The 15,611-nt window shown below is 42.1% G+C and overlaps 1 protein-coding gene across 1 annotated transcript in view; it reads right to left on the bottom strand.

The window, feature by feature from the left end:
• ANK3 (ankyrin 3) overlaps window positions 1–15,572 on the bottom strand; it is a 353,292-nt gene extending 337,720 nt beyond the window's left edge. The window contains exon 1 of the mRNA XM_055081155.1: window positions 15,240–15,572. Coding sequence (XP_054937130.1) covers window positions 15,240–15,353 — 114 coding nt within the window. The 5' untranslated portion in view covers window positions 15,354–15,572. The remainder of the gene's footprint in view (window positions 1–15,239) is intronic.
• Between the last annotated feature and the right edge of the window lie 39 nt (window positions 15,573–15,611).

The following is a 15,611-nucleotide window of genomic DNA, read 5'->3' on the forward strand; positions in this document are numbered from 1 at the left end:
GTACTTTCCTATACTTGCTCTGGCATGGCATGTAGAATGGTCCACTGTGCTTAGACAATCAGGAGACGGTAGAAAATTCAGGAAGAAATAATGCCCACTGAAGACACTGGAAATTAAAAAATGGGAACGTGACTCCAGAGGAGAAAGTGATGTCATAATTATAGATGGTAGGCAAGACCCTCAGAGGAAGCAAGGCTGAGAGGGTTCTAGAGACAGGTGGCACCGAGGACCTCCCCCTTGCTCTACTATGAGACCCCCACCCCCTCCCCAGCCATGTTCTATCAATTCTAATACACCCTTGGGGAGACGGGCAGGGCTGTCCCAATTTCAGCACTGAAAGTCCTACACGCTGGGGGACCCCTCGGTCCTGGACAAAACAGGCCGGTTGGTCACACTATCCCAAGGTGAATGTGACATGGCCTCTTCTCTGGCCAGTTAAGAGCCATGGGCCTAAAAACTTTCGACTGAAGGCTGGGGGAAGGGCACAGAGCCCTGGGCAGAGAGCTGTGTGGTCACTGTCATTTATTCATTTAACAGGACAGAGCCAAGGGGACCTGGGGAGGACAGGCTATCAATCAGTAATGATCTGGATCCCAGGAATCTGTAGTCCAGTAGGAGCATGAGAGAGCGCTCGGAGCTGGGAAGACCTCTCCATAGCCCTGTGCCACGGGCCTCAATATAAAATGCAAGGAAAAAGCAGCTGAAGTTGCAAACTTATGGGCCTTGCCAAGATTCAAAATCAAGACTTGTAACTTTTCATCGAGAGGTATTCATTTACGAAAGACTGTAATTTCATGGAGAGTATCTTAAGTTTCCTAAGAGGTACAAAGAGTTGTAATAGTTAAGAGGAAAGAGATGACTTCCAGCTGGTGAACCAGTGTCCCAGGAAGAAGGTGGGATTGGAGAGGAGCCCTGGCACTTGGAAGGGGAAGTGGGGAAGGAGATATTGCAGGCAGAGCGACATGAAGATCAGCAGTGGGAAAGTAGGAGCATCCTCTGGGAAGGGGGAAAGAGAGTCATTCCAACTAGAACTAGGCTTAACTAGTGGATCTGTGGAAAATGACGTTGCAAATGCTGGCTCTGGTTTGAGAACGGAGGACCCTGAATGTGATGCTAAGGAACCACCAGAAATAAGAAGGGCTGAAAATGAGAACACTGTGGTTTCAGGAAAAGATGAAGACACACTGTCCTTTGTGCCATTTTTCATAATAACAAAAATTGAAATGAACTCAATATATTAACAAAAGAGATCAACTGGATACAATTTGGTACATCCATTAAGTAGGAGACTATACAGATCCACTGAAAGCCTTACAGAAATATATTTATTGACATGAACATACGTTCATATTGTACTGTTCAGTGAGAAAAACTGAGGTCACAAAATAGGAGATACCGCTATTGCCTCATTTCTATTAATTCCGGGGGAAAAGGGCAAGAGAAGGAAAGGAAGAAAAGGGAAAGAAAGAGGAAAGAACACACTAAGTATATCTACGCATAGAAAAAGGCTGGGAAGACATATTTCAAAAAGGTCACAGTAATGCTCTCAGGGTGATCTTGGCCTCCCTGTGTGGAATGTCATGTTTACAATGGATAGCGATGATTTACATGGTGAGAATACCTAAGTAAGAGGACTCACAGAACGTCCTAGGAGACGATGACAAGTCAAACAGCAGGGAGTAAAAGTGGCACAACAGGTATTAAATACTGTCAAAGGCTCTCAAAGAAGTCTTCTGTGATTGGACAGTAATATTTAGCAAGACACCCTGTCTGTCCGTGATTTGCCTACGTCTCTTTCTTTGTCCCTGGGAAACGTGTATCAGAGACAGGCTCCAACACACTTAGAGGAGAGTCGCTACAACTGAACTTGCGCTGGCTGCTTTCCTCCAGGTGAATTTCACTCTGGGAGCCAAGGAGCAGCTGCCAGTGCGAGACCTTTAACGGGAAGGCAAAGGTAAACCCATGAAGGCCGACCCAGGGAAAAGGACTGGATTCTCACTCAGCCTGGAAAGTCCACCAAGCAGACGGAGACACCTGTGTTGGATGCTGGGTGCCCCGTGCTGAGTGATCTTGGGAAAGCCCTGCACCTCCCAAGGACCCTAGTGTCCCACACCACCTTCAGTGACCACCTTCAATGCTCTAGCCACAAACCACATTTCTTCCTAATGGAAACTAATGAAATCTGGCTCCGGGTTTGACTGTCCTCTGTGGAATCTATCTACCTAGCAGTAGGTGTTATTAAGGAAGAGGGCACGGAGGCTCAGAGAGGTTAAGTAACCACCTTGAGACTACTCAGCAAAGAAGTGACAGTGGTGAGATTCAGATCCAAGCCTGTGTGACTCCACAGCTCACAACCAGACCATTCGCTCTTTCCACAGAAAATCAGTTTTTCTATTATTTCAGAGATCCCCAACGGCACTTAAAAAAAAAAAAGAGGCTGGATTAAGTACTATAGGCAGACACAGCACAGATCGTATGAATAATTTAGGTTCCACTAAAGCTGAAATGAAGCTCTAGGAAAGCAGGTCAAAGCCGAGAATACCGAATGCACCTAAGAACACTCTCCCTTCCTGACACTGCAAACCAAATCCGAACTAATCCACCAGAAAATAAAAAGATCATGCTTATCAAATGCCAAATGGATGGCTACATAATTATTTTAATCTTATCCCATAGAAAATCCACTAAAACATGTTATGTAAAATCAAATGACAGCCAGCCAGTGAAGACAAGGCTCCTCCATGGAAAGCTCGGAAAAAGACCAGGATCTGGACCCACACACAGTGGAGCAAGAAAAAGCCCGGCTGTCTTTTTTTTTTTTTTTTTTTTTTTCCGGCTGTCTCAACCACACCAAACGTCTGCAGAAAATCACCACCAGGGCTCACATTAACCAGGTCATAACACAGTCAGCAGGGAAAATACCTATTTTCAACGTATTCCTGGTCCCCCTAAAAGATCCAATTTCAGCTAAGACAAGGCACCATCAAAACCTTTTGAAACGAATCACAGACTGGAAACGAGGATAAGGATCACTCAACCTACACTAATGAAGACAAGTGAATACGTGCATTTCATAGGCCTGAATTACCAGTATTAATACATTAATTCCATTTGGAATGAATGTGGATGGAATAAATGTGCATAGCGAAACCATTTATTTTTAGACGGCAAAGAACGACGCCGGCCCAAGAGGCCTAGTAAAGCGGGGGATCGTTAACAACGGCCATTCTTCAAGGGGAAGAAATTAATTGCATTCAGCGTTTTTAAACATCAGTATGGTTATCTTCCTGTTACTTAAGGGCGGGCAAATATATTTTGAGTGATGACAGAGCTAAGTAAATACACTCATGATGTTGCTGAATTAGGCGGCCGTGACCAAGCCACTTGCACACAGGGACAGCGGGTGTTCACAGGAGAGGAGGGAGCAGTGGGCGGTGTGGGGTTCAGTGACCTCAGAACCTTCCAGCACATCCTCTCTCCTTCACCTCTCAGCAGCCAGGTAGCAGGAATGTAGCCAGGAGTTATGAGACTGGACATGTTGAGGATTTACTAATAGAAAACAGAATGCATTGCTCAAGGTTATGGCTTGGACAAATGTTGCTTCCCCGCGCTATTGGAAATCCATGGTGCGAATGTCAGGAATGATCTTTTTGTACCTGATTCAAAATTGCTGTGCTTTGCAATAATACTTAAAGTCCCCGTGTAACACTGGAAGGTAAAAACATAGAGCTTAAGTCATGCATCATTATTTAAAAAGCACTTCTTATCCAGTACTTATCACAGAAAACAAATGAATGATAATATTGGCGATAGGGAGGCATACAAATGATTTAGAAATGGATTAGAAAATAAAATAACGAAAAATGAAAGTAAAAGACTTCTCCAAATGCAAGAAGATTATATGACTGGTGAATAATCTGTAGGCAGGACAGTGAAATAGGGGTGGGGGAAGGCCTTCGAGTTTGACAGCCATGGTTCAAGTTCTGCCTCTCCTTTTTTTTTTTTTTTTTTTTTTTGCGGTATGCGGGCCTCCCACCGTTGTGGCCTCTCCGGTTGCGGAGCACAGGCTCCGGACGCGCAGGCTCAGCGGCCATGGCTCACGGGCCCAGCCGCTCCGCAGCATGTGGGATCTTCCCGGACCGGGGCACGAACCCGCGTCCCCTGCATCGGCAGGCGGACTCTCAACCACTGCGCCACCAGGGAAGCCCCCGCCTCTCCTTTTTGCTCCCTGTTACTTATAAATTGAATGTCTGAGCCTCATTCTCCTGATCTGCAAAATGAGAATAAAGCCACCTAACTCAGAGGGTTCATCTAAGTATTAACAGAGATAACAGCCTTTGGTACCTACCAATTATTTTATTGTAAATGGAACCTAACTTTTTATTTTATACTGGAGTATAGCCGAGTAACAATGTTGTGATAGTTTCGGTTGCACAGCAAAGTGACTCAGCCATACATATACATGTATCCGTTCTCCCCCAGACTCCCCTCCCATCCAGGCTGCCACAAAACACTGAGCAGAGTTCCCTGTGCTACACCGTAGGACCTTGTTGGAACCTAACTTTTGCTAGCGAGTTTCCTGTTGATTCACTCTGAGCCTGGCTAGTAAAGCCTAAAATCATCTATTCTAACTAATAAAATTTTTGGAGACTCCAATTTTTACCAACTCCCCTCCCAAATTAAAGTTTTTTACCCATTGTTCTTATTGTCAAGGACAAAAAGGAGTATCACTTCATAAGGCCTAAGAGATCTTTTCTATCCTGATGATGACAAAAGAATCTGGCAAAGCAATGGTAACTCAAATTCTAACATTTTGTCTATGTCATCAGCTGAAGTAGATTTTTGACGTTGGTGTTAATTTCTTACCAGCCTACAAACCGTATTTTAATTTTTAATCTAGGCTCTGAAAATTCATCTGTTTTGAGGCCCTGAGTGGGTTATTTAAAACCAGCTTCTTCCACAGTTTTCTTATTAAAAAATGATAAGCATGAGATGGAAGGCATCAGCAAACACGTGGGAATACACTCATTTCAAAACCCAAGAAATTAGCCAACACAAAATGATTTCACCGCTTATCTTGGAAAATACCAACATTTGGGAATTAATTATATTTACATTACTTTATTGTACCACAATATGGTACAATAAATTATGTAGGTAGATTATGATAGATGATAGATTACGATTAATGTATCATAATCATTAGTATGATTATGATTTTGTTAAGGTAGGATGCATTTCAAGTAAATGTGTGAAGTGAAAGTGGATTGAAGTTATGTAAATTGATTTATCACATTCAATATTACCACCCTCCCATGCCCCATGCCCCATTTTGTACTTTTCGTTTGGTAGGGGAAGAGATAAATCACAAGAAGCATCCTATTAGGAATTTTCTAGGGGGCAGAAACCCCAGCAAGGCATTCCATAGTCCAGGAAAGATTGATTTCAGTATTCTGGGAAAATTGTGATCAGGCTGATCTGGGTTTGAACTCGAGCTTTATACTTGCTAATTGTGCAAGCCTGGGCTTGCTGAAACTTTCAGAGTGCAACTCCCCTAATACAGAGGATGAGGATAGTACCACCCATGCATGAGGATTCAATACGATACTCAAAGCACCTGATAGACTGCCCGGCCCACGGTAGTTCCTCAATGACTTATAGCTCGATAAATGAAAGAAAGGGTATATTATGTTCCATATACTTTTGCTGTTGAGTATCTCACTATACAGTCCTCTTCAAAAAGTGAAAAACTCACACAGAGTCTTTAATAAAAATGTCTTAGGAGAGAAGTCCAGGTTTCAGGTTTGGTTTTTCTATTTGGTTTAGGGTGAAGGAGAGAGTTTAAACACACAGGTAATTCTAAGTGGCAGATACTGAACTGGGCCAATCTGGTCCAAGGCAGGGTAACATGCTGTGTCTGCCTGAAAATGGTAGAGGCCCTTCCCGGTGGCAGTGTGAGAAAGCAGGGAGAAGAGAATGTGCTGGTAAAGGAAGACAGTCCACAGGCCACTTTGGGTTCTGAAACCAGGTATAAAAGGTGATGACTTTATACTGGCCAGATTATCCACTCTTCCTTCGGTCCCCAACTATCCTGCAACTCTCTTTAATGGCCATGCTCCCTAGAAGGGGTGATAATTTACTTGGTAATGAAATACAGTACATGTATCTTATAGACATATTGTACAGGTAACATTTTGTTTCTTCTCATTAATTATAATGTATAAACTCTCCAGTGAAGATTGTTTCATTCAGCCCAATTAAGTACTTTCCCTCTATAAATATTTCAACCTTCATGCCCAAATCTGCAAAATAAAGTTCATTTGCTAAAAGAATTATCTGATATCTCTACCTGTACATGTGGTTCTTAAGTTTTCTTTAATACCTACCTAGGCTATCATTTAACTACTGAGAGAAGCTAATTAATAATAGTGTTAATGAATGGAAAATGTATTTAACATATGAGTCTTTGGGAGGATTTCTCAAAATGACAGATGTCAACTCCCTGAGGGCTACAGAAAAGTTTGCAAAGAGCTGAACTGTAGGACTCAAATGACTGTTTGAGGATACAAGTCTATGAGTCAAATTTCATTCATCAAATACTTTGAGTACTTCCTGGGTGTAAAGCTTCTTCAAAACATTCCCTTTTATTTTTCTCAGTTCCTTTGTCCCCTTCTTGGCTACAGTCACTTGATTACATTTGAGAGCCCACACTATAAGGGAAGCTAGGAGACCTTGTAAGGGTCCCTTTATGCCAGGAACTTGGCAAAAATGCCTTTACAGTATTTCTACTCTTAATGATATGTATGCAAGTAAAGGATCAATAGCCCCATTTGACCAAGGTGGAAACTGAAGCCCAAAGAAATTTAGTTTAAGGCCACACAGCTCATCAGAAGTGGCTTCCATATGAACTTGCATCTAGCCCCAAAGCGCATTCTTTCCAGAACCATGAACTGTAGCACTTAGCCCTTTCCCCACATCTTTCTCCGTATTGCTTGCCTACTTTGTTTTTAATCCTCTACTAAACAAAATTGACCATTTACCTCTTCCACTGTCTAGAGTTCTTACAAAATTATATTTCATTAGGATAAAATAAGGCTGTTTATATTAACATCACAAGGGTCTTGGGCATCTACATGTAAATTATAAATGTTTCCAGGTCACTGACTTCCAGTCACTAGAAAATCTTGGGCTTCTTTCCATCTAACCTCCTCTAGCCAGCTCCTCTCTCCCAGTTCTTTTCCATGCAGTCCGCACATCCTTCTCATATGGTGATGGTGCCAGTTGCCTTTTGTTCTGCCTAAAGGCAAGCCCCAGAGCTGGCAGAGATGAACATTAGTCTCTACCCATGCTCATGGGCTTCATCTACATTCAGAGAGAACTGGTGATATGATCCTCATGAGTGGAAGGCCACCTAAGACTGAGAAATAATTCACTGGAACCAACTAAATCTAAATTGAAATCTACACATTTTATAGGCAGCTCCTATATTTGGCAATGATGGACTGTTCTAGTTCATGACACCACTTTGGGTCCAGGAAAGCATAATCTCGAGTGAATGGGATAAGCGCCAGAAAAATGTGATTTATATGTAAAAGATTCAAGCTTGATTTCCATTGCTTTGCTTTCAACTCTTCTGCTTTTCATTTGTACAAACTAGAAACAACAATTTGGGTAAAATTAGAGCAGACTGCTTGTTTCCAAATGTTACCTTTCTGTAGACATATCTCTAGAATAAAGTTTCGATTATGTAACTGACAGTGTAACATTGTATTTAGACATTCTCTTTCAATATTTAACCTATATATTAGTCAATAGATATAAGCTAATGATTCTTTTTTTTCTTTCAGTGACTGAATTTCCCTTAAAAATTCTTTTAAATGTAGAATGACACTGACTTAAGTGTAATGGTTTACACAATATTTAGACTTTGCAGTTAAATTTAAATGATTAATTTATAAAAATCCCAATTACCAAATAACTTGTAACATTTCAAAGGTGATAACTCTTCTCTTGACATAAGGATTCACCATAGATGTCTATTAATAAGAACCTCCCTTAAAAAAATCTCTTCTGTAGAGGTTCTGATGGCCCAAGCAAGGGACTTAAAACCAGAGACCTTGGCCTTAAGCCCAGCTATTTCTGTAACTGAGGCAAGTTACATAACAAACTTAAGCTTAGGCTAACACCTCTGTACATGCGGATAACATTATGGAATAGTGTTGACATAGATTCAAATAAGATGAGGAATGCAAAAGGCACTCAGCACATTGGAGGCCCACTAAAAAATACTCATTTTCTAATTCAGTCCTTCACCCCGACCTGTGTACAGTAATACAAGCAGAATCCCAAAAAGAGCAAGTAGATGGACCTACAGCTTCCATCCTTCATCTTTCCAGTTCCCCGTACAGTGACAGACACAATGGAGGTGCACAATACATTTGTATTAAAGGAACAGATGCAGGTAAAATGTGATATGATTAATGCAAACTTTTCTTATAACTGTAAAGAACTTAAAACACTGCCAAATCCTCATTTTCCTCAAGCATACCTATGAAAAGATAACACTTTTCCAAATTGAAATTCAATAAAATACACACACAATAATATACCATCATGCCAAAGGAAAATTAAAAGACAGAAAAGCTCAACGGCCTGGAGAGTGAGGAAGAAACAGTTCAATCGCTGCAGTATGTTGGCGACAAAACTAACAAAAAAGAACTTTAAAATAACATATTTGGACATTAATAAATGTAGAATTTATCCCTAACATGATCCTGTACTGGTTATAAAGGTAACTGATCAAGAGCAAGACAGTGTTTTAAGTTTTTGGCTGTATTGGGGACGAGTATTATATACATTTATTTTGTAGTACTAGGTTATAAGCAATAATTTTGAAGCCATAATTAATCACATTGATACACTGCTATAAGATCATTCCTGATCCATGTTCAGTATAAAGGTATGAGTTATTTTGGCTCTAATCTAATAGCATTTTTTTTTTTAATGAACAGATGACTTTACTGAGGAAAAAAAAAATGTACCATGATGGTAACAGAGTACAGAGAACCAATCGGCTGACAAGTCTTACTGAGCTGCCTCCCGACGCCTAAATCTCTGGCACACCAAAGGACAAAGGTTTACAGCCTTCCCTATGAGCGAGCTAAGACTTCTTCCATCCGTCCTTTTCCATATGGGGAAGAGTAAAGACAGGGCAGCAGCCGGATGTGCTCCTATAGGGGGCTTACCTGCCCCGCTTCAGTGAGTCGACTTGTCGGCACAATCCTTCCTGAAGCCTCAGGTTGCAAACAGTCCATTCATTCTTCTGTTTATGTGTCTGTTCATTATGAACAGACACAACAACTACCACTCTATGACTCTTACTCTGTGCCAAGCACTGTTCCAATACTAATTCACTGACATCTTATTACAACCCTGTGGCTAAGTACATACTATTACTGCTTTCATTTTGCAGGTGAAGAGACGAAGGCATCGAAAGGTTAAATAAATCCCCCAAGAACACAGCAGCTAAGTGATAGCACCAGCACCTGAACTCAGTCTGACCCTACAGTCCATGTTCCGAAGCATATGATACTGCCTCTCATCCACCCATCCGTCCTGCCAGCCACCTAGCCACCTTTCTCCCTCCCTCCCGTCCCTGCCCCCCACCCTCTCACTGAACCACCTACTCTGCAAGCCTCAGTTTGGTAGTAGGTGAGTATGATACCACCTCTGCCCTCAAGGAGCTCACAGTTTCCTGGGTAGGACACACATGTAAACACATAATTACAGTGCAGAGTGTCAAGCATGTTGAGAGAGAAACCGGGCTCCCTAGATGTCTGGAGTCTATGGACTCAGCAAAGCAGGAAACAGACTAGGTTCCCTTTGTCCCAAAAAGGTCCATACAGTCCTCTTCCCCAAAGTCCAGGTGCTGCAGTAAAGGCCTCACCCTGCCTGGCATCTCACATCATGGGTGCCACAGGTACCTAGGTAACCAGGCATGGGAGAGCCTGTAAAATGTCAGGAAGCACCAAGCTTCTGTGGCAAGAGATCACACTCAATAGTTCAGGTTTCCCGAAATCTGTTCTCAAATCCTTCAGTTGCTTTAACTCTTAAAGAGACTGAGAGTTTCATTACAATAAACCCAGACTGACAGAGTCCAAAGTCCTATGACCCAAGTTTAAGTCTAGGCCCTCCAGTTACTAGCCGTATGACCTCAGGCAAATTATTTAGTCTCTTTAAGCCGTGGTTTTGGCTATGAAAAATGGGGATGAAAATAATACCTGCCTCATAGAAAAGTTGTGAGAAAAAAAATAGGATAATCCATGGGACTCACTCTGTACACTGCCTGGTATACAGCAAGCACCTAAGACACTGTTATGTTATGACAGCAACATGTCTTTGAGGATTTGATATCCTGGTGTTGGTAATTTTTCACAATTAAAAAAAAGAAATTCCTAAGGTAAAACATTAAAATCTATTTCAGAGGGTAAAAAAAAGAGACTCTCTATGATACTGGATTACTTAGATATAGAAAGCCTGTTATTCAAGGTTCCAGATGTTTAGAAAATAGCTTATCTTTTAGAAGATTCTCTGACTCAAGCCCACTTTGATGTGTAGCTGTGAAAATATTAACTACATACACTGTATAGTGTAGTAGTTAAGAACACAAGCTAGACAGTTAGGCTACCCAAATTGCAATCTCAGCTCTATCATGAATTAGTGTGGAGACTTTGAGGGAACAGCTTAAAGGCTCATGCCTCAGTTTTCTCGTCTGTAAAATGGGGATAATAGAAATACTTTCTTCGCAGGGTTGTTGTGAAGATTAAATGAGCCTCCACCTAAAAAAGCAATTGAACACCCTACCTGGTGCGTTTTTTAAGAGGTCAAGAAATGTCCTGGGAGAAAAGAAATGAATCTGGGAAATTTAATTCTTCATCTTCCGCTTCAAGCCAGAAACTTGGCAGTTACCCTAGAATCCGATCTCTCCCTCTCACATCCTACACACAATCCACTGCCAAGTTCTACTGAGTCTTCCTCTAAATATCTCTCGTATGCAACACCCGCTTCTCCACTGGCATCGTCTCTGCCCTGGTTCAGACCCTCAGCATCTCTCATGCCTGCATCACCATCGGTGCTTCCTGACGGCTTTCCCAGCTGCTGTCTACAACACTGATGCTTGAGGGATGGTTCTAAACTCAGAAAATTCTTCGGTCTCCTCTGCCTACCATCACCACCAAAGGTGATTTAAGTCCCTCTCTCCTTTGAGCAGGTTAATTTCCAATCCCGTAAGATGGCATACAAAGACTTTCGTGATCTGGCCCCAGACTGCTTTTCCAGCCATTCTTCCTGCCATATACTCATGTCCCTTTTCTCCAAAACACCGTTTGTTTCTCACACACCTGAATGTTCTCTCATACTTGAACAACTGTGGGCCTGGGATTTCCTTCTGCTTGTTTATCACTCACTCCTCCCCCAAGGTTCAGCTATGCTGAGAACCTTCTGTGAGCCCATTCGAGTTAATGAACTGGGGGTCTTGCTGTGGCTCCTTATTTGTAGGGTGTTTAATGGTGCTCTTCTCTTCCTCCCCCCTCTGCAGGGAGCTACCATACTGTTCCCACTCTGCCTTGTTTAGCTTTGTCTCCAATGGGGAATGCAACGCCTGATGCCAGAAATCACTCAATAAATATTTACTGAATGAATGCACGAATGCAAAAATGAAGCAGTGAAGAGTCACTCCTGCTTTGCCACTGAGTAGCTGTATGAGTTTGACACCAATAATCAGAAAGGATATTAATCATAGAATTAATTGCCACTTTATCCTAGTATATTCCTGTGTCAGTCACATATAGAGAGAAGGGAATTCCATAAATGTTTCCTTTTTTTAGGATAAATTTTCATGGGTCACCTCAAAGTTGTTGCTTTTTTTTTTTCCGACGGGACGTATTAAGTACATACAAGCATACATAAAAAATATTGAATAAAGGTCAATTCTCCTAATACTCCTTAATATTGAAATGTATTTTATAGCTTATGTGGAGAGAGGGCACACCGTGTAGGTAATATGGCACCAGAAGCCAACAGCAACAAGGAAAGTATGGGGCTGAAGAGCGTTTGTGATTCCAACCCTTGTGGGTTCATGGTGGCTTGGACCCTCTACTGACCACCACCTGTGTGCCAGGGACCTGCTGGGTGCAGGAGATACAGAGTTCCTCCCTGCTAGTTGCTTAGTGAGGGCATGGATCCAATACGGACCCGCCCAAAGGTGCTGTCTACCTTTGTCATGCCTCCCACTTGAGCCAAGCTAAGCCCATCAGGAGAGAAGGAGAATGAAGGGGAAAAGATATCAGGGAAGAGCAATGGAAGTGTGGTTAAGGAACTTTTACACTAGATACTCACTGAAACTTTTTTTTTTTGCTTCAAGTCAGAAAACTTGATGATAAAATGATTAAGGGTTCATCTATCTAGACGAATTTCCTTTTAACAAACAGGAAGATTTTCTTGTTCTTGACACGGAAGTTGTGATGCCAAGAAGAAAATATATCATTATTCAAGTTCAACTAATTATAAATTCCTAGAAGTTTCCTACTTTTTGACAGCTAATCACTTATTCATGGTTATCAATATTCAAAAATATCCAAATGTGCAACTCGCTGGGTTTAAAAACACGGATGACACCTGAATCCTATGTTCATTTGACACGTGTATTATGATTTGATTATAATGCTTAGTAACGTCCCGTACTGAATGATTGTGTGTCATAGAGATATAATCAAGGAAGGTTCTTCTTCGGCTTTGCTCAAACCTGAATTGCAGGGGTACCATGCGTCAAATTCCTTACTTTATAAACTAGATACTCTTTAAGTTTTTCTTTTGTGTTTGGTGATTTTATGAGAGTGCTCACTCTTTCTTTATGTAATTAAAAGATCCTAGGGGATATTTCTGCATATGAGCAAGGGGAGTGATTCCCATGGCAACCGACAGCATGTTTAAAAGCAGCTTTTCCAATTGACGTGCGGCTGACAACATGGAACCAAGTAGCCCAGAAGCCTGAATCAGGATTTCAGGAAAAGGTAGGAAAAAGAAACTCAAAGTTGCAACAATTCACTCTGGAGAGAGTAAGTGTGACATAGGCTGTGCCAAGGAAGGAGATCTAGATTGTGTCTTCCAAGCCGTTTAATCTTAACTTTGCAAATTAGAAGCAGTCCATGCGATCATCGGACTATGAATATTACATCTTCTGTAATACAGGTACCTTTGATAGGGAATATACAGACTATATTGTGTTATGAATGAACAAGCACAACAGCAATGAAAGTGTTATCCACCAGCCCCTTTCTGGATCTGATCTGCGAGTGCCCCGAGAACAAAACATTTAAATCTGCCTGCACATTGACAATAGCGATATTGATATTTCTCCATGTTCCCTTCTGGTTGCTAAGAGATTTACATTGGACAGACTCTGTTGTACTCATAACAAAGCATTTCGGTCCACAAAGCATTTGCTTCAGCTCAGTGACCCCAGAAACCCCCTTTGCCTCACCCCTTCCCTCTTTTGCTTCCAAGTCAAATACGGGACAAGGCGCAAGCAAGGGACCTGTCATTGCTCCCACAGGAAACTGCTGTCCATAAGCCTGGCTTGGCTAATAACTCTTAAGTACAGTATCGACATTAATGATGAAACTGTATCTTTATACAGATTTATGTTCCTGTCCTCGTGTTTCTCAGAAGCTAGTTTACCATGGAGTTGGGGTGGGGGCGAGATGTGCAGAGAGGGGTCAAAACTACAGTGACCAACCCACAGACAAACCTAACTTCAGTAAAATTATACCAGAACCTAGCAAACCACAGCAATCTCACAACAGTTCTGCTGTGCGAGGCTCTGAAATACACTTGCGGAGAATTTCCTAACTTAAGCTTGTACTTCCATGAAAATACGTTCAAGAAGTTTATTTACAAGAATCCTGAAGCAGGAACCATCTATATTTAACACCTTGCAGCAGAACCACTGCAGCCCTCCAAACTCAGTCTCAGAAAGTCTGCCAGGTAACAAAAGGCAGAGAGGCTTCTTCTCTAGATCCTCACTTGGAAGAAAATGGCAAAGGCACCGAAAATATTCATGCCCACTCCTGAAAAAAGGTGCATGTGGCGGATGAAATCTGCGTGTCATTTGCAAAGCACAGGCATCACTGCTCAAAGCACATTAAGATGATCTGTCCTTTGGGAACTCTCACAAAGAGACATAAAAATGCTTTATGACCTATTCAGATCACAGAGTTTTAGTCAATTTTTATTAATCGTCAAGGAAGAAAAGTGCTTTGGGGCCTCACTCCCCCGGTCGCTTTCTAGGAGTCATATTTAAGGGCACAGCCACCAAACAGTAAGTACTCCCAGGCTGTAATAAAACACAACTGACCTAGAATAGGCCTCCTATTTGCTCCCTTTGCATTAGAACATCAGCAGAGGAGGATCAATGCCCATGCTTTGATCTAAAGCAATCGGTGTTGAAGGGTGCAAGTCCCTGCCATGTCACGGGAATTCCTGCATTCAGGATAATCACTCTCAGCCAGCAGAGAAAGACCAACCTCTCTGGTTTTAGCTGTATTTAACAAAAGAAAGTTATTTCCAGCAGTTTATTTCCATTGCACAACCTACCTAAAAGTACCTTATAGAAACAAGAGGCAGAAGGAAAGAAGAAACAAACCAACAAACCAAAAAAAAAAAAACAAAGCAGGAAATGACTTTTCTGCTACGTCTTTAAGGTCACAGATCTGCCTGAGAAATGCACACATGTGACACAGTTCTAGCACAAAAGCTCCTTTTCCACGAGACAGAACTGTAAGAAGTAAAAAGCCTGGTTCTCCAGCCTCTCCCTCAATCCTAAGTGCCCGCCGTGCATTTCACCTTGACCAGGCTGGAAAGAAACTCCTTTTAACTCCCTTGCAACTCCTTTCTGTGTCATGGAAGCAAGCCCACGCCTATGTAAAGTGCAAGCCTTCCGCATCAGCACTGCAATCATCCATACACAGGGTAAAATCTTCCCTTGCCTTGTGCCCACCCTACACCAGTTGTCCACCATAGGGTCCCTATCATCTGTTCCCAATTTACACACCCAACTTACACACCCAGCTTACACTCTACACAGCATGTAAAAATAGCCCCGAATGCTTCTAACGGATGCCAAGAGGAGATTAAAATAAAAAGAATCCAGGCAAGATCTAGGCGCTGGCATACATAGCTACCTTCTTCTTCCGATCCCGGGACCGTTTGCGGTGTTTCCTTTTTTTCTCAGTCTCTTCTTCAGCATTGATTTCTAAATCCCTGTTTTTCTTTAATTGTGAGGCTGCATGAGCCATAATGCATTGAAAAAGATCCTCTCAAGCGCGCAGGGCTTCCTGGTAGAAGGTGTTATCTTTAGGCACCTTTAATCAGGCTTCCAGCAGCATTTCAATCAGTGGAGAGAAACCTTGGACCCGAAGCAGGAAGACATTCAAAATGCCAAGATGCTGGGGAAGCTGAAGCCTTAAAAACCCCAACGGCGGTCTCCAGACCTCATCCTACACCTCCCTCTACCTGAACCTTTACACGAGAGTGCAGCCATCGTAATGCATTTA

This window comes from Physeter macrocephalus, chromosome 20 (assembly GCF_002837175.3).
Source record: "Physeter macrocephalus isolate SW-GA chromosome 20, ASM283717v5, whole genome shotgun sequence".
NCBI classification, from domain to species: Eukaryota; Metazoa; Chordata; class Mammalia; order Artiodactyla; family Physeteridae; genus Physeter; species Physeter macrocephalus.